Below are 25,789 nucleotides of genomic sequence, written 5' to 3'. Positions count from 1 at the left end.
CGGGATATCAATGTACATCCCCTTCCTCACAACTAAAGTAGCTGAGAGGAAGGGGTTGCACCCCTGAAACACATCCATCGATCCACCATGATGGGAACTACCACATGTTGACATTATGCATGGAATCAGGAGGGTAACATCATCCCATCTGATGAAGGCAATAGCAACACAGTTTGGATATACTAATGCCTGATATTGCCTTAAATTTATCAAAGTTGAATTTTGTAAGTTCCTGAGTTGTGTATTGTTTTAAACATGCCTGTTTACCCCAAAAAAGGATATTTCTAATGTAAAAAGAAATATGTTGGCTTGTTCAAAAACCCCTTTCTAACGCACATGCGAATGTGCACAGAGTAAAACGTTTTATACTCAACAACGTGTGGCTTCTTCTTTCAATGCTCTACAGCAGTTTTTTTCAGTTAATTGGTGTTTACAGTGACAGTGGGGGTTATTTACTAAAGGTAAATCCCCTTTGCACTACAAGTGCAGTTTCAAGTGCACTTTTGCAGTGCGCTTGTAGTGCAAAGTGGATTTAACTTTAGTAAATAACACCCACAGTACTTTATAATTTGCCACAATCAGGCCATTTTTGTGATTCCCAAAAATTGATTAATGGAGCTGAAAATTATGAATATTTTTTATCAGTAATGCATTACATACATTATCAACAAAAACAAGTCGTGTGTGCAGCAGACCCACAACATAATAGTTAGCTGAAGATGAGACGTGATACCTCATGTATCAAAGAAATGAAAATAAAGAAGAAAATTAATATTTGTCCTGCCGCCAGCACCACAAACAGGTAGAATATTGGGCGACATCGGCCGATGCAATAGAAACCGGCCAACATTAGGCGTGTGAGTACAGCCGGTTTGTGTTGATGGGACATGACCAAAAAAGGTCTGCCGTTCTGTCGGGGGGGGGGGGGGATGCTGTCCCCGTCAGAACACAAGAGCTCAGTGGGGAGATCGCTTTACTAAAATCACATAGTTAGTACAGCGGCTCCTTCCGAGCTCTTCAGTTTTTTTTTTTGTTCAGCCCACTGGGTTTTGAGTGTGTCAGATGCCTGGTCTTCTTCTGTGTTTTCACAGAACGGATGGGTGGGAAATGTAGGGCGGTATGTGTTAATTCTTTTCTTTAAAGGCTGGGCTTTTTTACAATGTTTTATCTAGCGACAGAATCACTTTAAATATGGCAGATCAATGCAATATTGATTTGTTTCCTACATAAAAGTTGCTGTGGAATAAAATTATTGCAAGTATCTATAATTGCTACCAAATTAATAACAAGCTGTTCTGAACTAAAGCCGTTTAATATGTTAGGATAAATAACGAAAGTTAAAAAGTTATAAGGAACAGAAAAGGGCTATTGGCCCCAGGGGTGGATCCAGAGTCTAGTCTCGGGAGGGGCACTGCCAGAAAATAAGAGGTTGCTTACAGAAATGTATTTAACCACTTCAGCCCCAGAAGAATTGACTGCTCAATGACCAGGCCATTTTTTTGAGATTTGGCACTGCGTCGCTTTAACTGACAATTGCGCGGTCGTGCAAAGCTGTATCCAAACAAAATTGACGTCTTTTTTTTCCCTACAACTAGAGCTTTCTTTTGGTGGTATTTGATCATCTTTTTCTGCGTTTTTTTGTTTTTTTTGCGCTATAAACAAAAAAATAGCGTAAATTTTGAAAAAACACAATATTTTGTATTTTTTACTGTAATAAATAGCCCCAATTAATTTTTTAAAAGCACATTTTTTTCCTCAGTTTAGCCCAATTTGTATTCTGCATATTTTTGGTAATAAAAATTGCAAAAAGTGTATATTGATTGGTTTGCACAAAAGTTATAGCGTCTACAAAATAAGGGATAGATTTATGGCATTTTTATTATTATTATTTTTTTTTACTAGTAATGGTAGCGATCTGCGATTTTTATCGAGACTGCGACATTATGGTGGACACTTCGGAAACTTTTGACACATTTTTTGGACGACTGACAATTATACAGCGATCAGTGCTAGAAAAATGCACTGATTACTGTATAAATGTCACTGGCAGGGAAGGGGTTAACACTAGGGGGTGATCAAGGGGTTAACTGTGTTCCCTATGTGTGTTTCTAACTGTGGGGGGTGGGACTGACTATAGATCTCTCTCTCCTCTCCTCACAGAACTGGGACGTGTGTGTTTACACACACACCCATCCCTGTTCTTCCTTTCATGTCCACGATCGCTTGTGGCCGGTGGGTGGGTGCGTGCATGCCTGCTATCCTGCTCATAGGGACCAACGTATAGCTACGACGGTTTGCAGGATCGTGCCGACCTGCCGCAGTATAATGGCGACCGCTGGTCGGCAAGTGGTTAACGTATCATACAGTCCTAACCTTGTTTAAAACGGTGACATGTTTATCATGTTAGATTATTACATTACAAACAGATAGGATAGATTTAGGCACGCACTGATTGACCAATCAGCGGGTCTGGAGGAAGCGATGTCCGCCGGCCACCCGCGATCGCTCTCCACAGAGATAGTACAGTGGTCTGCAGATGTAAACAAGGTAGACCGCCGTTCTGTCAGAGATGAACAGAGTGATCTGTGTTCCTGCTAACCAGGTACACAGATCACTCTTTTATCTAGTAGTAAATCCATCCCCCCCGCACAATTAGCAAGCACCCGCTAGGGATACAGTTAACCCTTTGCTCAAAAGTGTCAAAAGTGTCAGTTAGGTGTCTGATCTGTCCGCTGCAGTGTTGCAGTCCCGCTAAAAATCACTGATCAATGCCATTACTAGTAAAAAAAGAAATAAAAATGCTGTAAAATTTTGTGCAAACCAATCAATATACACCTATTGGGGGAGGGGTTACAAAAAATATGTAGCAGAATACATAGTGGCCTAAACTGATGAACACATTTTTTTATAGAGAAAAGTAAAAAAATATTGTTTTTTAATCAAAATTTTCACTTTTTTTTTGTTTATATCGCAAAAAAATAAAAACGGCCGAGGTGATCAAATACCACCAAAAGTGTGAAAAAAAGGACATCAATTTGATATGGGTACAACGTCACGCGACTGCGCAATTGTCAGTCAATTCAATTAATGCAGCACAGTATCACAAAAAATGGCCTGTTGATGGAGGGTGGTTAAATCTGAGCTGAAGAGGTTAACATTGAACAAGTTTTAAGGGCTTTTTTTTCCATACATAATGAGTTATGTCACACATCTATTTTGTGCTTTGACACGTCTTTTACTCACTTTTAGTAAAATATTTTGGTGCTCTGGACCTTTGGTGGGGGGGAGGGGCTCCCATGCAGGTCGCAGGAGCAATGAGATGAGTGGGATCCAGTAATTGCACTAGTCTGTCTGCACTCAGCAGGCAGAATTAGATGCTGCTTCTTCCTGGGTTCACTGCACTGCAGTGTGGAGAAGATGGAGGGAGGAGTGGAGTGGAGCCAACACTCATTCCAGGGGCGAAAATCCTGCAGTGTGGACTGTGGAAAAGATGGAGGGTAGAGGAGCCGAAGGAGGTGGAGCCGACACTCTCACTCGGGGGCGGAGTTGGAAGAAGGCCCTGCTCTGAGTGCTGGGGCTCGCCTCTCTCTCGCTCTCCTCATCAGCAAAGGCAGCTCTGACGTGACACCCTGACGTCACTGGTTGCTAGATGCCAGGTGGCAGCAACCAGTGCAGGGAACACAGACAGAGGCCAAGCCAGCGGGACGGCTCCACCCACCTCCTCCTGGTCCAGCGCGGCAGCGTAATTATTACACAGAGTCTCTCTCTCTCTCTGCGCTGCTAATCGAATGGTGATGATACTGAGAGAGAGAGACTGAGACTGCACTGCAGTCAGTGTTAATTTGGGGGGGGGGCAGCAATTGCCCTGTTGCCCCCCCGGATCTGCCCCTGATTGGCCCTGCATTGGTTTTGATGACATTGAGGGGCGTTCAACTGCCAGAGCATAGCGAAGAAGAGGCTATAGGGACAGGCCATGTAGCAAAGAGGCGCCTGTGGGAGCAGAGGATCAGGAAACAGGAAAATTCTATCATGCTTAATTTTTTTTTCATTGCTGGTTCCAATCTATGGCAGCATACATGTGATAATAGTCCCACCTACTTTCTATAACAGAACAAGTACAGACAATATCACACAAAAGTGAGTACACCCCTCACATTTTTGTAAATATTTTATTATATATTTTCATGTGACGACACTTTGCTACAATGTAAAGTAGTGAGTGTAAAGCTTGTATAACAGTGTAAATTTTCTGTCCCCTCAAAATAACTCAACACACAGCCTTTAGGCCCCTTTCACACTGGGGCATTTTTCAGGTGCTACAACGCTAAAAATAGCGCCTGAAAAATGTGGCCCCTTTCCCTCCGGGGGGCTTTCACACTGGAGCGGTGTGCTAGCAGGACGGTGAAAAAAGAAAGCAATGGGGCAGCGCAGCTATACCACCGGCAAAGCGCCGCTGCAGTAGCGCTTTGCGGGCGGTTTTAACCCTTTTTCGGCCGCTAGCGGGGGTTAAACAGCCCCCGCTAGCACCGGTAAAACGACAGTAAAGCGGCGCTAAAAATAGCAGCGCTTTACCGCCGACACCGCTCCTGCCCAGTGTGAAAGGGGCCTAAATGTTTAAACCAGTGGCAACAAAAGTGAATATACCCTTAACCACTTAAGTACCAGGCCTCTTTTTCAGACTCTGTGTTTGCATGTTTAAAACAGTTTTTTGCTAGAAAATTACTTTAAACCCCCAAACATTATATATTGTTTTTTTTCTAACACCCTAGAAAATAAAATGGCGGTCATTGCAATACTTTTTTTCACACCGTATTTGCGCAGTGGTCTTACAAGCGCACTTTTTTTGGAAAAAATTAACTTTTTTGAATAAAAAAATAAGACAACAGTAAAATTAGCCCTATTTTTTTTATATTATTTTATTATTATTACACTGTTTAAAAAAAAAAATGGATCACTTTTATTCCTATTACAAGGAATGTAAAGATCCCTTGTAATAGAAAAAAGCATGACAGGTCCTCTTAAATATGAGATCTGGGGTCAAAAAGTCCTCAGATCTCATATTTGGACTTAAATGCAATAAAAAAATAAAAATAAAAAATGTAATTTGAAAAAATGACATTGAATAAATGTTCATTTAAGAGTTATCGGCGCAAGTGACGTTTTGACATCGCTTCCGCCCTCCTATAGTATAGAGACGAGTGGGGGCTATCTTAGCCTCACTCGTCTCCATACCCAGCAACATGAAGGACCCGATCGCCTCCGCCATTACCGGCAGCTCCGGTAAGCGGCGGAGGGCGTGGGCGAATGGCGGTGGGTGGCACCTCTCCCGCCACCGATAACACCCTCTTGGGCATGGAGTTCACCAGAGCTTCACAGGTTGCCACTGGAGTCCTCTTCCTCTCCTCCATGACGACATCATGGAGCTGGTGGATGTTAGAGATTTTGCGCTTCCTCCACCTTCTGTTTGAGGATACCCTGTTTGCAGGCTTTCTCGTGCGTCATCTTTAGAAGAGGCTTCCTTCTGAGATGACAGCCATGCAGACCAATTGGATGCAGTGTGCGGAATATGGTCTGAGCACTGACAGGCTGACCCCCCCACCCCTTCAACCTCTGCAGCAATGCAGGCAGCACTCATACGTCTATTTCCCAAAGACAAACTCTGGATATGACGTTGAGCATGTGCAATTAACCTCTTTGGTCGACCATGACGAGGCCTGTTCTGAGTGGGACCTGTACTATTAAACCACTGTATGGTCTAGGCCACAGTGCTGCAGCTCATTTTCAGGGTCTTGGAAAACTTCTTATAGCCTAGGGCATCTTTATGTAGAGCAACAATTCTTTTTTTCAGATCTTAAGAGAGTTCTCTACCATGAGGTGCCACGTTGAACTTCCAGTGACCAGTATTAGAGAGTGAGAGCGATAACACCAAATTTAACACACCTGCTCCCCATTCAAATCTGATACCTTGTAACACTAACAAGTCACATGACATTATTTGTTTTTTTTTTGTTTTGTTTCTTTCTCCCCCCCCCCCCCCATATTGATACTGTATACACATGCATTCTTTGTTTATTATTTTAGATTGCACCTCTCAAAACACAAATTTGCATAACGATTGATCCCCGAAGAAGGAGTATAATTAAACTCCGTAAAGCGTAGGTTACATCGAATTCACACCATTGATCCATCTGTTTATGTATATGCTAATGTGCAATGTAGATGTTACATATATACTTCTGCAATGAACTTGGATGTATGAAATTATGTCTCACATTTGAATATATTGAGTTTTTTTGTGTTTTTATTTGTGGTTTTGATACATTGTTAAAATAAAAGTATTGTTCGATTTCATATTACCTGTCTCACAGTTCATGCCTATAAAGTCCCTCCCTTTTGAGGGGAATTATTTTGTAGAATTTCCATGACATTAAGGAGGGAAAATGGCTAATTGAGCCCAATATGGACATGGCTGTGTGTTGAGTTATTTTGAGGGCACAGCACATTTACACTGTTATACAAGCTGTTCACTCACTACTTTACATTGTAGAAAAGTGTCATTTCTTCAGTGTTGTCACATGAAAAGATATAATAAAATATTTACAAAAATGTGAGGGGTGTACTCACTTTTGTGAGATACCATAGATATAACATTTTGATGCCAACACAACAGCTCATTCCCTGTAAATGCTGGGGACAAACTGGGTGGGGTCAGTAAGTTTCCATGGATTGGTGCCAGGAAAGGAAAATTATGAGGCAAGTATGGCAGCATATATGAGCCAATAAAAATTCTATCTGATGAAGAATGGGAGATGGGGTCTTATGCCCAAAGTTAGCTTCAGATGGGGCTGAATGTCCACCTATAGAAAGTTGGATAGAAGACCAGATGGCAGTCTTACAGATCTGAGAAACAGTCATTTGAAGCAAAAAAGCTCAGAAACCACTCTTAGATGTAGTGCTTACCCAAGCCCAAGATGACCACCATGTGAGATTTACTGCAATATTCCCTGTAGCCTTTTTTTTTCACCTGTAATGGCCACTGAAATTTACATTGGAATGCAATGCAGTCACAGCCCATCGGAGAGAACACAGCACATGACTTCTGAGGATGTTAACAGACATACTGCAGAGAGAAAAAAAAACATACTTGTCCTGGTACTGCAGTTCCATGGCTCCAAGGATCCATGGACTTCTTGGGAGGCAGGCTGGGAAACATCCAGACATGGAGAGCACTTCAGAACAATATAGTGCTAGCTAACCTACTAAATATGTGGTACTGGACCTAAATCCCAAAGATCCACAAAAGGGGTTCCCTGCTTTTTAGAACATTTGGGGCTTAAGGTCAGGGACTACGCTATAGGAGAGGCTGAACCTGCGTCAACCACTCCCAAGGGTGGCAGGTATTTTCCCTCTTTTGCACTAGTTGCGAGTTCAGGGAGAACACAGAAGGGGAATGGGTTTTTCTGTGGGCATCAACACTTTATAGCTATGCACTGGACCTGCGAGAATTAGGCAGTGCTATTATCACATGTATGCTGTTATCTTGGTGCAAGGAAATTAAACTGCCTTCCCCAAAGCTCATCTTTATGTGCAGAAATGAGTGGGCACGCAATTTTTTTTGTGGTCCCTGTTCTCCTTAAGTTACACTAGTTGTGTAATCACAACCATCGATTTGCGCAGCCCAAATTCGTACCAGCGAGCTGCACCTTTAATATAATACATTGATTATACACAACTGGTCAGCATTCATCACAGCCTTCTACAATTCACAGAAAGACTAAGATCTTTTTACTTCAAGCAGATTGTGAGTCATGAATTAATGCTTTTTTTTTGTCTTCCGTGCAGGTTGAAGAAACCAGTCAGCAAATCTCAACTCTGTAAATAATCTTTTAGGAGCGATACAGACTTTTATATACTGTCAGGAATACTTCGATTCTGGCAATAGTGAAACCATGCATTAGAAAATGATGAACTGCCAGCTCTAAAATGTATAGCAGGCATAGCAGATCACATTGCCAAGATCAAAACTATTTACCCCAGTTACCCATACCCTCAATGGGACATAACTAAGGCTCTCCTTAATTAGAGTAATATGTCCAACTACAGCGGCACTTCTCTCAAATGTTCCAACTAAGAAAATTCTATAAGGCTGGCATTTCTATGGTGCTGGATGCTGTAATAGCCCCAGAATACGATCCATTAGGTTACAGAAGTGTAGAGGAGGTCCTAACTGGATGTCGCCAACACTCAACGTATAGTATAGTATAGTAGGGCTCAAAATGAGCTACAAGCCAGGCCTTAAGAGTTACTCACCACCAGTTGCCCCACCCAACACCTACCCCGCCCCACCCCTAAACATGAATTAGAATTGCTCCCAGCATAGATGTCAGTGACCATAATTTTAACCTCCAGCATTGGGGTCAGTGGATGCCATAATAACCACCGACACAGGTATCAGAAGATGTGTTATTAACCCCCTGTATTGGTGCCAGGCACCCTAATATCCCCCAACACAGGTATCAGAGGATGCATAAATAACTGCCTGCATTGATGTCAATGGACACCATAATAACCCCCAACACAAGTATCAGAGGATTCATAAATAACTGCCTGCATTGTTATCAGTGGACACCATAATAACCCCCAACACTGGTGTCAGAGGACGCATTAGTATTTCCCAGCTTTGATGTCAGTGGATGCATTAATAATCACTAGCACAGGTGTCAGTATTATTAACCCCCTTCCCCACATTGGTGGTCAGTTGCATTGAAATGTAACCCCTCCCACGACCCCCAATGTGGGGGAGGGGGTTAACTTTCCCTGACATTACCACAAACGCTGAAGGGGGGGTGGTGGGTTAAAATTTCACTGCCATCAGGACCAATGCAAGATGGGGGTGGGGACTGAGGAGGTTAACATTCACTGCCATTAAGACCGATGCATGTGGGGGGTTAACTTTCATTGCTTCTGACTCCCATCCCCCACCTGCATTGGTGGACATGGCAATGTTAACCCCTTTCTTAATTCCAGCCCTGTTTGCCTAGTGTTATGCTGCTGGACAGGGAGCTGGAGCAATGAAACAAGTGCAGTCAGCTGAGCTTACCTCTGCTCACACTCACTCCTGGTATGTTCACATCTTATTCCAGGAGTGCAGGCAGGCGGGTGGCTGGATGGGTAGACAGGGGAGCAGTCGGGCGGGTGGTTCAGGTAGGTGGATGGGTGAGCAGGCGGGTGGCCATTCAGGTAGGTGGATGGGTGAGTAGGTGGGCACCCATTCAGGTAGGTGGACGGTTGAGCAGGCGGGCCGCCATTCAGGTAGGTGCCTGAAACTGCCATTACTGAAGCTGGAGTGAGGGAGGAGCAAAATCTTCCCTCCAGTAGCCATTGCAGCCTACACTGTGCCGCTCGGAGTGACAGGCGTGATGGCAGCATCACGCCTGTCATTCAGGCATCGGGAGAGCTGGGCGCTCATCTGCTCTCAGCACCCCCTCTCCACTCACAAAATGCGAGCAAGCCAGTGGATATTTTGAGGGCTGTAGTATAGAATAGCATAGTATGGTATACAGGAAGCTTAGATCTCACAATGGGGATCTCTTGTCTACTAACTTACCTCTATTGGTCTTTACTGATCACAGGTGGTCAAAAATATCAAATGAATTTACAAATATTTTCTATAAAAATTTGTGATTTTTTTTTTTTCTATTAACATTTTTACTTAGGCTGAATACATTGTTTAACATTTACGTTTTGATAGTGTTAGTGTAATTAGACACGTAAGCAAATTTTCCCACAAAGTTTTCTTACACTTTTGCCCCAACCTTATTAGGTAGGTCTAGCCCTCTACCCAAGATCTTGCTGAGGTCTGAAGCATTGCTTTCATGCCATTGTCAAATTCTTGATCCAACATTCGCACACTTTAGCCCCATGGAGCAAGTTGACGGGTCATTTCAATCCAAAATGCAATGGGCTTTGGAGTGCGATCTAGGCAAGTATAGTGATTTTGGGAAGGGGGGTAAGGGGCAAAAGGGTAAGGAAAATGTTCTACAAAGTATAACTTTAAAGACAAGCTTGTTTTTCAGTTATTATTATTGCATCATGGAGCTTGTAGGGTAGTCACTAGAGGAAGCTCTTAGTGGCAGAGTGCAATTACTATATTAACAAATGTTAGGAAATTAGCCACATTTGGACTACATGGTCTCTTAAGAGTTGTCCGGCTTCAGTTTATAAGCTTTCATTGAAGCACAAGCATGGAGTAGCACTGCAAAGCAAAAAGCAAAGCCTTCATGTGTAAAGATATAGAGAATGGTTGTACCATGTAAGCACAAATTACAAGCAATGCATAGAAACCAGCAAAAGCACACACAGTTCAAGAAAAAAAAATACATTTTATTGCTCAAATTTCATTTTTTTACAAAAAATATATAAAGATATACATATATATTTATAATTTTCTTCTAGACAAAACAGGAGGTCCGTATCCCAAGCCATCTATAACAACATCAAAGAGTTGTATAAACACAATGCCTTCATTGGAACGCGTATGCACAAATGCAAGCCTTCTTTTAGGGGGGAAAGGTTTTCATGGTAAAAAATTCCAAAAGTGGAAGCCCTTTTCATTGAGACCCAAGTGAGAAGAAAAGTGTATATATACAATCACCTATCGCCCTTTTCAATTCCTGTCTTTGGCCTGTAGCTTGTCTTTCTTAGCACATAATAGAATTTCCCTTTGAGACTAAAAGTCACTGATGCATTGAAAATGAACTAAATGCATTGCCATGAAATGGAGTTTTGAAACACTGTGAAAGGTGCAAGATCTGGATGACCTATATAGCTAAGAAAAATCTTATTCCGATTCCTAAATCAAACTTTGTAGCTCACAGTTTGCAAAAGCTGCATGGCTTCTCTCCTTTGAAAATAGCGACCTCAAGTGGTTAGGAGCAGAATTACAGTTACATTTATCAGACAGAACAGGTTGGCATATTTGGGGATAGTGACTACATTTACACACTATTTAAACCAATGGACTAGAGAATGGCATATTATTTAACATTGTACAAATGCTAATCATCTTTATATTTTAATGTGAAAAACATTGCCCATAGAATGTTTTTTTGCATTTTAACAATGCTGCTTTAATGGTATATTACACAGTATCAAAATTGGTCTTTATTTTGCTAAAAAAAAAAAAAAAAAATGTTAAAATGATTTTAACTATATAAAGATAGCCATCAACATATAACTATTCTAATTATCAGTTATCTACAAACATTTCGATCAGATGACACAGTATGGCTTCAATGTCTAGCTTTCTGTAAAAGCAAAGCCAACTTTTGGGCAGAACTAAGTATTGGATTATGGTCTAGAATGGCCATCAGGTCAATTAAGTTGACACATCCACTTTGAAACTCAATTTTATTTAGTGAGAAGAGTTTGTTATATTTTTCTAGACTACAAATCGAATTAGGCATTGAAATATAGTATATATTAATGGACTACTTTGTGGACAACCCATGCTGATAGATCACAGAAGATATAATACACACAAGTCATGTGAGACCAGATGACGCATTTACATTCTCTATGTTGGAACAATAGGATTCCAAAATAGGATTAATTCTATTTTAAAAATCTGTATTGCTGAATATGCTAAATAAGTAAAGGTTAATAGTTTGTGTGTTCAGTTCACACATAAGATTTACTTTTTTTTTTTAAAGGCACAGTGCTCTATTCAGTTAATTGAAAAAGAACCATTTAGATTCCCTATTGTGCTGACATGAATGCAGTAGAGTTGAATCTGATTGGCTGTTGGGTTGCTTCTCATACTTTATTAGAGGAGTCCAAAACTGACATACAGCAGAAGTGGGCATAAGAGGTTCTGAATTGTCTTACAAGTTACAACTTACCCTGCACGTACTATACAATTTCAGAGACTGGCCTCGGTTCATCAAGCAGCAAAAGCAAGTCATGCTAAAGTTGCCACTATGTCGGTATTATTTCATGTTATTTTAGTATGCCATAAGTGCTACGCAATCAGTTTCATCATCTCCAAATGGGACCCTATTCAACACTCGGGGCCCTTTCACACGAAAGGGTTGTTCGGGACCACCTGTCTGTTTTTTAGGTGTACATGATCGGACCCTCCATTCTCCTCTATGGGCAGTTGGATGTAAATGGACTTGTGTCTGTTTACAACCGGATACTTCCGATAAAAACCAAACGGAAGGGTATTTGTTCCTCTTGGTCTGGGTCGGATCAGAAGGCAGTTGGGTGTAAACGGACAACTGTTACATTTACATCTGACTGCCCATAGTAGAGCAAAGTGGGCTGTGTCCATGTCCACTCTGCATAAGCAGAGCAGGCACAGAGCCGTCATCTGACCTCTCTGCTCAGCAGGTGGATCCCCTGCTGAGAAAAACAGATCCGGCCCCTGTAAAAGGGGCCTTATTTGACACATACTTTAAAAACATGTCACATATTTACTTGTCCCACCCCATACTTTTGTTCTTCATGGTGTCAAGTGAGAACATGACAAAGGCATCTGTTTGCCATTTTTTTCTGATTTTGTAACCGTCGGAATGTTCAGTCCATCCTATACTTCTACTAATTGTATAACCTAGCATGAACGTGCAATTATTCTCTTAATTACAGCTATTTCCTTAATTGGCTTTCAAATAATTTCACACTATCTATCATTATTTCTTCATACAACAGCAAACATCAAAAGATGGACTGTCCAAAGGTATACAGTAGTGATAAAGGTGAAGGAACAGACATGGAATGTTGCCCTATCCATTGAACTGGTGTCAGTGCCTCTGAAGTGATTTGTGGTGTGTCAATGTGCTGTTACTTCTTAGGAAACTTCTACATTGAGGGGGTAAATTGTTTTGTGTGGCGAGGCATTCCAAGTGGTTTAAGATTAAACACAATACATTATCCAGACCAGATGTTGGCCAATATAAAAGACTTCTAGTCTTTATAATTTTTTAACGGAAAGCGCAATGCCTTCCCTTTTTTGACACATGAATAACTTCTAGAACTGAAACAGTTTATGCTGGAGGGGAGGAATAAACATAGGCCAGCATATTCCTAAATCCCAGAGAGAAAAGACAAAGTCGGTGTTTGAACTAGAGGACCCAGTGAGAGTGGGACATAGCCAACTGTTTGATTTACAGATCAGCCGCTCATGCTTTGCAGTCATCACACCTGACAGGGGTATGAAGTGTGAGACTGGAGAGGTACACATTATTATTTTTCTTTTCTACTGAAATCACTTCAAAGATCTTTAGAGCTCCAAAATTGACAGGTATTGCGAACGCAGCAAGCGGAAAACCTGGCGGATGATAAAAGGAAAGAGATCACAAGCACAGTACCAGTGTAAATCCCGCTGCTTACGCCTTAATCCACATGATTTTTAGCAGGACTCATGTATTAGCAGAGTCTATATGATCACATTTTTTTTTCTGTGGAGATGGCGGAAGACCGCCATACAGTCAGACAACAAGGAACTGTGGATTGGTTTAACATGGAGGCATTCTGCTGTAGTGGTTATACAGATATAGACTCGCACTGCACATCAAAATTCAGCACAACCATTGTGAACGGCTTGGAAATGAAATATACAGCGCACGATAGGTTTATTTTCACTGACATGGAATGGACTTGTTTGGGTTGTGAATTGAAAGTTTCATCCATCTGGTGGCTTTACTATAAGGTTTATAAGAACTCCACTAAAAACAATGTTAAACACTCTGCAATTAGCTTGGCTATTTAATAGTGTGTGTGGGATCTCTGCTGTTCCTACCACTACGCACCCCAGATCTGGGCCATTAAAGACTACCTCTTGCTAAAATGGATTCTCACTATTATGTGGATACTAACTTCTTCATCCAACATCTATCATCACACAACTCCAATGGAGTGATCATTTCTCCTTCCATCAAGTCAACTGGATTCTAGCCCAGTCAAGCAGACATAGCTCACTTTACCATTTCCATCCTGTGAATAATTCAGTTAGAAGAAATAATACTATTTTGCTGGACCATGCAGTCACATAAACAGAAGATGAACACCCACCCAAAATACGAAATAGATAACATTGGGATGGCCTAGCCTTTAATGGACACCAGATTATTCAATAATCCAGCCAGCAGAATGTAAAAACACTGGTACACTAGAGAGCTTGTTTTATCCATTTAGCTGGTCTAGGGCAGGGGTGTCAAACTCAATTTCATTGCGTGCCCCATCAGCATTTATGGTCACCTTCGGTTGTAAATAGTAAAAGATTTCCAGAGCACCCCTCCCCTCTTACATCAGATGTCAAGAGACCCCCCACCATCAGAAGTGCCGCAACCTCCCTTACATCACAGTGCACCCCACCTTACTATGTGGTGCTGACAGGAAGAAGCTGGGGCGGAGATGGGAAGCAGAAAGTAACGGTCTGTAGGAGGACCAGAGGGGGGCTGGAGTTAGCTGAATGCTAAGACCAGGGGAGGAGGTGGGAGGAAGGTTTCTACCCTTCTCTCTGCTGCCAACTGCTGAGGTGGGAGAGTGGCAGAGACAAGCCTTTCTGTCCTCCTTTCTACGGCTGACTGGCAAGACAATGCAGGGGCAGAGATGAGGGGGGTGTCGTAGCTGCAGGAGAGGTGCTAGGGCCACATGAAATGGCCTGGTGGTCTGGATTCTGCCTTTGGCCTTGTGTATGACACATTTCTAGTCTAGGTTGACCTGACCAATTAAAGCAGAGATAGATGTAACACGCAGGCCCCACAATGTTGCAGTTTTTTTGGAGTACAGAGTGTTTTAGTGGAGATCATCGCTAACCTTTGACAGTTTGGAAACTATATATAGGGGCCCAAAAAGTGCATGTATCTGTGAAAATACCTGTCTCAACAACTTACTATAATTATAAGATTTTGAACACATGGTTAAAAAAAACAAAAAACAACACACAAAATGTTTTAAATTTTTCTGTAATATCTGCACCATATAACTTTTCAAACGCTCATGTGACTACCTAGTGCACATGGGAATGTGAAAATTACTTATATTGCAAAGTTTCCTCAGATTGTCTCATCAAGCATATATTTTACAGCAAAATGGTCCATTGTGGATTTTATTTTTTTACACAGTCTGTTAGAAGGTAATACATGATATTCAATTGTCTTTATCCTGTATGTGGTGTGCCAGGGGGGTGACGCCCCCATAGTGCAAATGAACAACACAAAATCCATTCCATCCACGTAACGATTAGTGGTCATTCGGAATATCTAGAAAGCAAAAAGGCATTTTCTAACTTCCAGGTGTGCCAGGCACTTAGTCTCATTCTAGGTTATCAGCATCTTGTGAATCTCCAGTGAGTGGTCTACATGAAGTTTCTCCTGTACAGAAAGGTCCGCTTTGGTCAGGCTGCAGGTTCTCCCTGCAGTGCTCCGTTTATTTTTACATGATGAAGCGATTTGATGCGTTTTCACATAGCGGAGTTTGGCATTGAGAACGGTTGTCACATTTCCAGCAAAATGATTTCATGAAAATTGTCTACCAATCTTGAGCTTGGTAAATCAACCAATTGGGTACAATCTGTAAAGTATGTGAAAATGTTGAAGCACAACTAGCATTTGATTATACACTAAATTACACTGAAGAGTAATGTTCATCTTCACAGGTCTGTACACTTTTTTTTATATATATATATATTGGGTAAGACGGACGGTGTCAGTAACTTCTGTTGTCTTCCTTTCACATGGTTACCACCTCATGTGAATGATATCTTTGGTCAAGTTCAGCAATGTCCTCTTGGTGCATAGCCACAGTAATAAGACAATAAAGTGTCTATATGTACAAATTTATGTGCACAGGCAACAAATGGAATTTTGTTACTCAGGCAAGATCCCATGTTCAACTCATGCTAACGTGTGATGGCTTGGTGCAGCACCAGGAATGATCTCACAGGTTAGGGTCTAGCTCATCTTTGAGTTAAGATTAATAAAGCAAACGGCACCACTGAATGAACTTGAAAAGTAGCTCATCTTATCCATTAGAATAGCTGTTTGCTTCGGCGGGTCATAGACTCATGGGACCATCCTCCTCCATGGGCTCTTCCTGAGGTTCACTGCTGCGGGAGCAAATAGAAATTATTTACATCATCTATAACATAGCCTGCATTTCAAAAGGCAAAACCGTGAAAATAAAGACCACACACTAATTTTCAATGGAATTTTTTCTGGTACTGGTCTTACAGGTAACAATAGGATTGCTGAATATAATGTTCATTTCGATAAAATGACCATTCTTTCACATACTTTATCAACTGAAGTAAGCAATCAAATCAATCTATGAATGACCGTTTTACCAAAAAGATGACCTATGAAGGCAAATTGGATTTAATCAAATGACATTTTTCTTAGTTGTATCAGATAATCATTTTTGAAAGAAAAAAATATTTTTTATGTTTTTTAAAAGATTATTATGCACATACATATAATATCTGCACAAGACCAGTGTGACAAACCTTTATAATCTAGTGATAATCTGAGCCTATGGAGCCATAACTGAACACAAATGTAAAATTGTGAGATTACATATCTGCCAGCCATAAACATACAGAACATATTTCATTAACTGGGTGTATCTGTTAGGTTCCTTCCCTGACTATATTTCTATTCATATCCATTCCATGGAAAAACAGATACACTAGCATTATACTTTATATGCACCCTAATGAAAAAGACTGCTATTTACCATCAGTAATTGGGCATTGCCTCTATTCAAACTATGAAACATCTGAATTATTATTGTTTTAACACTTATGGACAATGACAATTTGAAAAGACATACTTCCCAGCTGCTGCCATTGGTCGTCCTACTGACAAAGAGGCCAGGGCTGTCACAGTGTCCACCTCGTCCCGATCAAGTTTTTGTGCTTCCAGGAGAGAGTACCCAACCTTGGATGCAAACCGCTTCACGTATGTCCAATATTTACCTGTGGTTTAAGAAAAACAATCACTATAGTGCACTAGGGCTTCCAGTATATTTCAATTTGTAACTACATTTTATTTCCCCCCTTAAAATCTGTATGAAATATGTAAAAAGACTCTCATTTACTAGTGGGACTACCCTATCACAGTACCTGCCTTATGCCAGGATTATACTGATTTGAGCAGAATCCTTTCTCATATACAGTGCCTTGATACAGTATTCATACATTATTAATTATTTTTATTATTATATATTATTATTATATTATTATTATTAGTATTAATACAGTATTCATGCCCCTTGAAATTTTCCACATTTTGCGATGTTACATCCAAAAATGTAAATGTATTTTATTGGGATTTTATGTGATAGACCAACATAAAGTGGCACATAAATTTGAATTAACCATTGCCTCAGAAGCCACCTAATTAGTAAATAGAGTCCACCTGTGTGTAATTTAATCTCAGTACAAATACAGCTGTTCTGTGAAGCCCTCAGAGGTTTACATTAGAGAACCTTAGTGAACAAACAGCATCAGGAAGGAAAAGGAACACACCAGACAGGTCAGGGAAAAAGTTGTGGAGAAGTTTAAAACAGGGTTAGATTATAAAAAAATATCCCAAGCTTTGAACACCTTATGGAGCACTGTTCAATCCATCATCTGAAAATGGAAAGAGTATGACCCAACTGCAAATCTACCAAGACATGGTTGTCCACCTAAACTGACAGACCGGGCGTGGAGAGCAATAATCAGAAAATCAGCCAAGAGGCCCATGGTAACTCACGTGGGAGAATCTGTCCCCAGGACAACTATTAGTCGTGTACTTCACAAATCTGGCCATGGAAGAGTGGCAAGAAGTTCCGTTTTCAGTTTCAGAGAAGTCATGTGGGGGACACAGAAAACATGTGGAAGAAGGTGCTCTGGTCAGATGAGACCAAAATTGAACTTTTTGGCCTAAAAGCAAAATGCTAAGTGAGGCGGAAAACGAACACTGCACATCAGGGACAGGGAAGCTGGTCAGAGTTGATGGGAAGATGGATGGAGCCAAATATAGGGCACTCTTAGAAGAAAACCAATTAGAATCTGCAAAAGACTGGAGACTGGGGCAGAGGTTCACCTTCCAGCAGGACAACTACCCTAAACATACATCCAGAGCTACAATGTAATGGTTGAGATCAAAGCATATTCATGTGTTGGAATGCCCTAGTCAACGTCCAGACCTAAATCCAATTGAAAATCTGTGGCAAGACTTGAAAATTGCTGTTCACAGATGCTCTCCATGCAATCTGACAGAGCTTGAGCTTTTTTGCAAAGAAGAATGGGCAAAAATGCCACTCTAGGTGTGCAAAGCTGGTAGAGACATATCTAAAACGACTTGCAGCTGTAATTTCAGAAAAAGGTGGCTCTACAAAGTATTGAATCGGGCGGGGGGTGGGGGCTGAATACAAATGCACACCACACTTTTCATATATTTATTTGTAAAAAAAATTAAAAACATTCATCATTTTTCTTCCACTCTACAATTATGTGCCACTTTGTGTTGGTCTATCACATTAAATCCCAATAAAATGCATTTACGTTTTTGGTTGTAACATAACAAAATGTGGAAAATTTCAAGGGGTATGAATACTTTTTTCAAGGCACTGTAAATACTGGGGGCTGGTTCACATGTGTGCAATATATAACATTTTAGATGCATTACCACTAAACTAATTATTTTTTTTATTAAACATAATGAACCTAAAATGCACAGGTGTGAAAGGTGTCTAAACTGTATATAAAGCCAAATATTTTTTTGGATAGAGAAATTATGGGTTAAAAAGCCTATTGGCTTAATTTGTGCTTTTCGTATCGTCTGTACATAAGTTCGTCACACAAAAGTCCAAAGTACAAACACGCATGCTCAGAATCAATGCTCACCAAACACAACATTAGCAGAAGGTGCCAGAAGGGTTGCGCTCAAGAGCTGAAATTCCATGTAGTACGTCACTACGTTCATGTTTGTTAACCGACAATTGTGTGCCGATAGTATGCAAGGCAAGTTCCTGGCAGACTCCCTTCGGACAAAATTCTGACACTCTGTTGGCTAACAATCGGATTGTGTGTACGAGGCTTTAGGCTACTTTCACCCTGGGGCATTGGGGGTGTCGGCGGTCTGACGTTTTTGCAGAGCTTTTCGGCTGCCAGTGGGGTGCTTTTAACTTCCGCTGTGGCCAAAAAAAGGTTAAAAGCGCCCGCTGTAGCGCTCCTACGGTGCCTCAAAGATGCTGCTTGCAGGACTTTTTTGGCCCGAGTGCTTTTACACTGGAGTGAGAGGAGAGGCTCTTTACAGGCGCTTTGCAGGCACTATTTTTAGCGCCATAGAGCCTGTAAAGCACCTCAGTGTGAAAGCAGCCTAAATTTCTACAACATGAGCGAAATCCCCTCTTGGATCGCCAGATATCCTCATTGAAAAACATTCCTAACCTCTTGCTTTGTGACGAGCATAAAATTATTTCCCATCACTTTCTATCTTTCTAAAAATGGCCACCAGGAAACAAAGAAAAAAAAAATCACAAGATTAAACACTTTTTTTTAGCTAATACTATATATAAAAAAAAATAAAAAAATTTAAAAAAAAGTGTCAATCGTGGGTGAAAATTGTGTGAATACTGGGTAAAAACAATAAACAGACCTTGTAAATGGGAAATCTACCCAGTGGCAATACAGACAGCAATAACAAAAAAAAAAAAAAAAAAAAAAACACACAGCAGAGTTTCTAACTCATTCCTACTCTATCCAAAAGTATAAAAAAAAAAAAAAAAAAAAGCTTTGGCATTAGTCACTTTAACCTAATATGAAGCCTCTCTTATTATTGCGACATTATACACATAAAATCCCATTCATACCAGGAAAAAAGGAAATTGTAGGACTTTTAAATGAGGTGCATGGGGCCATTCATACTAGTCTGCCCTGCTGCCGTGTGTTAAATACACATGCGTTGTCTTAGTGCAGCCCATTCATTTAAATGGCTGCTAAACATATCACAACGGAATCATGCACTGCACAGCAACACAAGTGTCTTGGGGTACCATTAAAAATGAACGGCATGCAGCGCACCAACACGCACTGTAGTAATGAATGGGTTACTACCGTGCTTTGGTGGGAATGGACCATCGCTCCTGCATGCTTGCCAATAAAGTATCACTTAATTCACATGTTAGAGACCTTACAATGGCCACAAACATCTGTGGCATTACAATGATACATAAATTAAGATGGGACCCTGCAATCTATAATTCTTGTACAGCCAATAATCAATGCTTGGGAATAGCAATGATCTCCAATCACCCAGAGTCACAATGAAGGAATCCCGGAGTAGCAGAGCCCTAATTCTTTAAACTTTTTGCGATAGCTGCATGAAAAATATAATATGGGCTTTAATAAGTTTCATAAGCTACTAGGCTAAATAACACAGCTACAGCATATAGAAGACAACCATAACATCCAGATCGTCCTTGCCTCCAGGAATGATCACCGAGGGCGGTATGAATACTTATAGGCTGTTGCTGAAAGCTTTCATTAGTTCTGGCCAAATTGGCTACCTCAGACATAGTTTAATGGCGATTCTATAGCTGCTGATTTCTCATTAAATTCTGGTATTAATTGAAATGAGATCTTAGAAACATTTCTGAAGGATTTATCACATGGGGAGCCTTGTGACAGGCTCTTTGAAGTTATGTCTTCCAGATTTATGTAGAAAAGTCATTGAGTGCTCCCCAGCTGCAAATGCTTGCCACGCATTATAGTACAGAGCACTGCGTGGCAAACAGCCTTCGCTGACAGAGGGGCTTCCTGCTCCATAAATGTACAACCCCTAAACCAAGGCAAAACTTACTCTGTACTTGAATAACAGTCTCTAATGATCGCACAGCGTTGGGATTGGGTCTCTGCCTCAGAGTTTCTTCAGGGAGGGGATCCAGCTGGAAGTGGATAGAAGATAATTATGGGGATTGAACAGAACAACAAACTATTCCCAGAAGAACATAATAAACACCTCTCCAAGTGGGATAAATATTAAATATCTATCTGAAGCTATGAAATAACATCGGAGCTCATTTATTAAAACATCTAGAAGGGGAACTGTCTTCACAAGCCATAGTTACATAGTTAGTAAGGTTGAATAAAGACACCAGTCCATCCAGTTCAACCCGAGTGTCTACAATTGTCCCTATCCCTGTACATTGCACACTCACATCGGTTCCTACCCTCAAGGAGCCCACAATCCAAGGTACCCATTAATATACTAGGGCCAATTTTGGACAGAAGCCAATTAACCTACCAGCATGTCTTTGGAGTGTGGGAGGAAATCCATGCAGGCACAGGGAGAACATGCAAACTCCAGGCAGGTAGCGTTGTGGTTGGGATAAGAACCAGCGACCCTTTTTACTGCTAGGCGAGAGTGCTAACCACTACACCACTGTGCCACCCCAAGTCATAACTAACCAAATTCCAGCTGTCATTGTACAGTACAGGTTTGAAAATGAAGGGCAGAACCTGAATTACTCTTCTAGGCCACATCAATTCATATAATTTCCAACTCAATAAATGGAAGGCAACAGGTGCTTTAACTTGTTAATGCCTCTCCTCACATGGGGCAAACTCCACCAGGAATCCGCCAGCTGAGTGGGGGGATCTGCTCGCTGATGTCCAACGAGCAGATGAATGACTCGTCCATGTCTGCTCCACTTATGCAAAGCAGACAGACACAGCCCAGTCTCCTCTATAGACGGGTGGATGTAAAAAGACCCCCTATGCGTTTACACCCAACTGGCATCCAATTTGCTAGACAGATTGGGAATGTATTCCCATCAATCTGTCATTAGTGGATCGGACTGGATATGGGCGGGTGTAAATGTACACGTCTGTTTACATCCGCTTCTCCATAAAGGATAATGGAGTGCTGGATCAGTCCGCTTGTGTGAAAGGGGCCTAATAATAAGCTTGGGCACAGCTGAGCTTTAAGGTATAGTTGGATTTTTTTCTTTGGTCCTACAGCATTACCTGAGGCATCCATCCCTAGCCTCCAATATTCATACAAAAACACAGCCACTAATTCCCTACCTACCTTCTTTATAGCATATAGTCGTCAACACGACTACACATTAAATAATTGGTGTCTGCAGGTGTAGGAAGCTAAATAAACACTTCTAAAATGGGTATTAAAAGTTTAGATGTTCTGCAACTGCCAAGCTGGACCAATGCATAAAAAAAATAAAAACATGATAGCTTGGTTCTGATCTGCTGGATGGCTTATAGCAGAGCATTTGCTACCAAAGACAGAATATTTACCGGTGAAACACTGTACTCACCTCATTGCCTAATAAAGCTGATACACAGGACTCAGAGGCATCACATATTGATGTCAAGTCATGGCCACCTTCCAAAGCCAGAACCACTCGGCCACCAGCCAAACTCATAAGCTGACGTGTCATATGACCAAAACCTAAACACAGAAGCAAAAGGAGAAGTTCAGGATCTAATCTAAAAGTAAATCAATAGTCTCAATATTTATGTCTTAGAACCTAAAGTTTAATCTGCTCTTACACTTAGGCGTCACTTTGTATCCTCCAAGTGGAGCTGGGTGTCCTTCAGCTGCGTCAAAACCAGCTGATACCAAGACCACATCTGGAGAGAATTCATGAGCAATTGGCATCACCACAGTCCTGTAAAGAGATAAAAGGAAAAAGGTAATGTTGAGAGTAGAACAGGTATTTAGTAATTAATAAACAATTAATTCCCAATTTACCAGATAACAAACCTATGCTGCCTCTGGTATGTCGTTTTCTGACAGATCACTAATAGCATGCTTAGCTCAGAATAATGCAACAATGCAATGGATACACTATAGCAGTGTTGGCCTTCAAGAAAAACTACAGTATTTTAAGGCTGGCCATAGACAGATCCAATTTCATTCCTGCAACCACAACAAAAGTGTTGATGGGGAGTTCCTCCCGCTGAGCCAATGTGTTCAGGGAAGCCGTCTCCGTCAGGAGAACACAGAGATTATAGCTAGAGGCTATAATAGCCCGTTGCAATAATTGCATGTAAAATGAGGCAGGCTAGTTGTATCCAAGTTGATCAAACAAACAACTTGGGCACATTCACCCTGCCCATATATGGTTTAAATCTCGGGCAGTTCCTGCTGGACCGGCTGAGATTCCAACCATCTATTACACAGGGTATGCACAACACAGTTGTAAAAGACAGAAGTGGTGGAGAACAGGTTTAAGTGCAACACTTGCTGGTTGGCAAGCGGTGAACAGAAAATAATTTCATATTTACCAGAAAACATGTACACCCATGTAATTTAAAATGTACATCACAATTTAACTTTTGCAAACATAACTTAAGTCAGGTACACAAGTATAACTTACTAACATCATCGGTATTAGGCTTAATGTACACAAGACATCTTTACAACCTCTCCTGAACGATTTAACTTGACAGATAGTAACCCACATTTAAAATGTCAGTTTTGCCACGTTTATATGACACGTTTAGCTGTGTTTTGCCGCGTTTGCGTTTAGAAGTGTTTTTCTCAAAATAGCCAAAAATGAAAAATGGCTGTAAACAAAACACGGCTAAATGCAAGTTACAGTGTTTAGCCGCGTTTGAAATGCCTCTAAACACAGCTTCTGAACGCATTTTTTAGGGTTCCAAAAAAAGCCTCTAAAACGCAACTGCCTAGAAACTATAAACGTCCTTGTGTACATGTACTGATAAGATAACAGAGGAGAGTTCAGGAGCAGTTGAAAAAAATGCCCAACTGCACCTAAACGTCCGTTTACCAGCAGCAGTGTACATGAGGTCTTAGTGTACATAGACATCATACTTGGAAACAAGTCAAATGCTGTATGTTTCTTGGGATCTGTATGCCTTTAGAAACTACTGAGATGCTTTGACATATTCAAATTTCCTCGATTTCCCTTTCAGCAGTTCAAGGTGTTGCTGCTTTGACCTACTTTTGTATTTACATTGATGTCTATGGGGACGTAAAGCAACTCCAATGCAAAATCCTGAGCACATGCACCCTAAAGGTTAGCACACCCAAAAGCAATACTTCAGTCTATAATGTATTCATTCCATACTAATAAAACATAAAAGAGGAAAGGAGGAGGATGGGAGTGGCACCACCTCATAATAGCCACAGCACTTTCGCTGACTTAGGATGAAGGGAACATCTGAATCCTGTAGATATGTAAAGAACTGTTAGCCCTTGTACACACACGGTCGGAGAATCCGTCGGAATGTGTCCTATCGGACCGTGTCGTCAGATAATCCGACTGTGTGTGGTATGCATCGGACTGATTCCGTCGGAATATCCGTCGGACCCAATTTTCCAACATGTTGGAAATATTTGCCGTCCAACTGTGCCGATCGGACATACTCCGATCATGTGTAGAGAGTTTTGATCGGACCAAGTGCCATGCATGCTCAGATCAAATTCCTACATCAAAGCTATTGGCTACTAGCCTGAATGTAGTCCCATCGTAACGAAATTACGTCATCACGTTCTGAAAGATGGGATTTTTCGCCAAATTTGTCCGACCGTGTGTATGCAACAGTTTAGGACAAGATCCGACAGGCAAAATCCGACGGGCAAAATCCGACGGATTTGGTTGTGGAAATCTCCGACCGTGTGTACAGGGGCTTAGACGACTTAACTCTCCAGCATCAACCAAATACAGAAAAGGATTTTGCTGGAACTGACTCCTAAATACAAAATATCATTGACGCTAGCAAACTAGAATGAACTGAAGTGCTCAGGAGAAAGGTTAGCCTCCTAAACTGAATCTAGTGAACTGGCAGGTCCCATTCACACACAAAATTTTATTTCATACAGTGCTAAAATATCTGGCTCCACTATGTTCAAGTGAGAGGGAAGTTTTTGCTTAAAGCAAGTTCCTCCACTCTTCAATCATGAATCCATTTCCAGGTACAACTCTTTCTGTGCCCATCTTTGGTGACCCATTGGATAAAATGATTGGATATGAATGCCACCAACTGCTTGTCACCTGGCTATCCTGTAGAGCTGACAATCTAATAAGCAGAAACGGGGCTTTATAAAAGGCAGCAACAAGGAAATAAGTAAAGCTGTGAGCGGAATCGTGCTTTCTTTGTGCAGAAAACCTATTTATAGAATGCCTTTCATGTAAAACGGATCCAGATGTAGAGTAGAGGGAAGGGGGCTGCTGGGCAGGAAGAGGCAATCTCATAATGTGGAAGAGAATTAAGACGTTGCAACAGTCACATCAAAAATTCCATTTAACTCATTCACAATTGAGATTTATACCACCAACAGTCAACAAAAATGAAATTGTCCTAAATGGGTCACCTCATCCAGAACGGATATTTCAACAATCCAAACCAGTTCCCACTTCCTTTCATCTCCCTACCTTACTTCTTGGATATCATCAAGGTGGCATAAGCTCTACCTCTTTCTGCTGAATCAGGGGAGTCTCACTTCTCCTGTTTAATCCATATGACATAGTAAAGTACAAATGCAATGGGGGGTGGCTTACTACCCTGTAATGGCTGTCTCGGATGGGCATCCAAGCTCAAAGACCTTCCCACAGGACTTCCCAAATAGATAACAGGAGCCACACAGTGATTCAATTTATCTGAATCTACCAAAACTGGAACTAGTGTTTTGGGTGGAATGGGATGTTTAGACATTTTTGGTAGATGCTGGAGAGCTAAAGCTAGCCACAAATGTTACAACTGCACTCCAAAATCTGTAATTGCTTTGAATCTCAAGGTATTAAGATTCAAACC

General features: G+C 41.1%; 1 protein-coding gene across 10 annotated transcripts in view; it reads right to left on the bottom strand.

Annotated features, from left to right (window-relative positions):
* Positions 1 to 10,362: 10,362 nt before the first annotated feature.
* Positions 10,363 to 25,789, bottom strand: part of HDAC7 (histone deacetylase 7) — a 462,267-nt gene continuing 446,840 nt past the window's right edge. For 9 of the 10 annotated variants that reach the window (XM_077483760.1, XM_077483757.1, XM_077483762.1 and 6 more), the window contains 5 exons: positions 22,559 to 22,677; positions 22,324 to 22,457; positions 20,850 to 20,934; positions 16,831 to 16,975; positions 10,363 to 16,108 (listed from right to left, as the gene is read on the bottom strand). In XM_077483760.1, the coding sequence (XP_077339886.1) occupies positions 16,057 to 16,108; positions 16,831 to 16,975; positions 20,850 to 20,934; positions 22,324 to 22,457; positions 22,559 to 22,677 (535 nt within the window). In that variant the 3' untranslated portion in view covers positions 10,363 to 16,056. Of the gene's footprint in view, positions 16,109 to 16,830; positions 16,976 to 20,849; positions 20,935 to 22,323; positions 22,458 to 22,558; positions 22,678 to 25,789 lie in introns of those variants that run through there. The other variant, XM_077483763.1, reaches the window with a different exon arrangement.

Source organism: Lithobates pipiens, unplaced genomic scaffold, assembly GCF_037356315.1.
Source record: "Lithobates pipiens isolate NorthernLeopardFrog02 unplaced genomic scaffold, aLitPip1_a1.2 Scaffold_16, whole genome shotgun sequence".
In the NCBI taxonomy this organism is placed as follows: domain Eukaryota; kingdom Metazoa; phylum Chordata; class Amphibia; order Anura; family Ranidae; genus Lithobates; species Lithobates pipiens.
The sequence above is the reverse complement of the archived record's forward strand: the minus strand, read 5'-3'. Positions and strand labels throughout refer to the sequence as shown.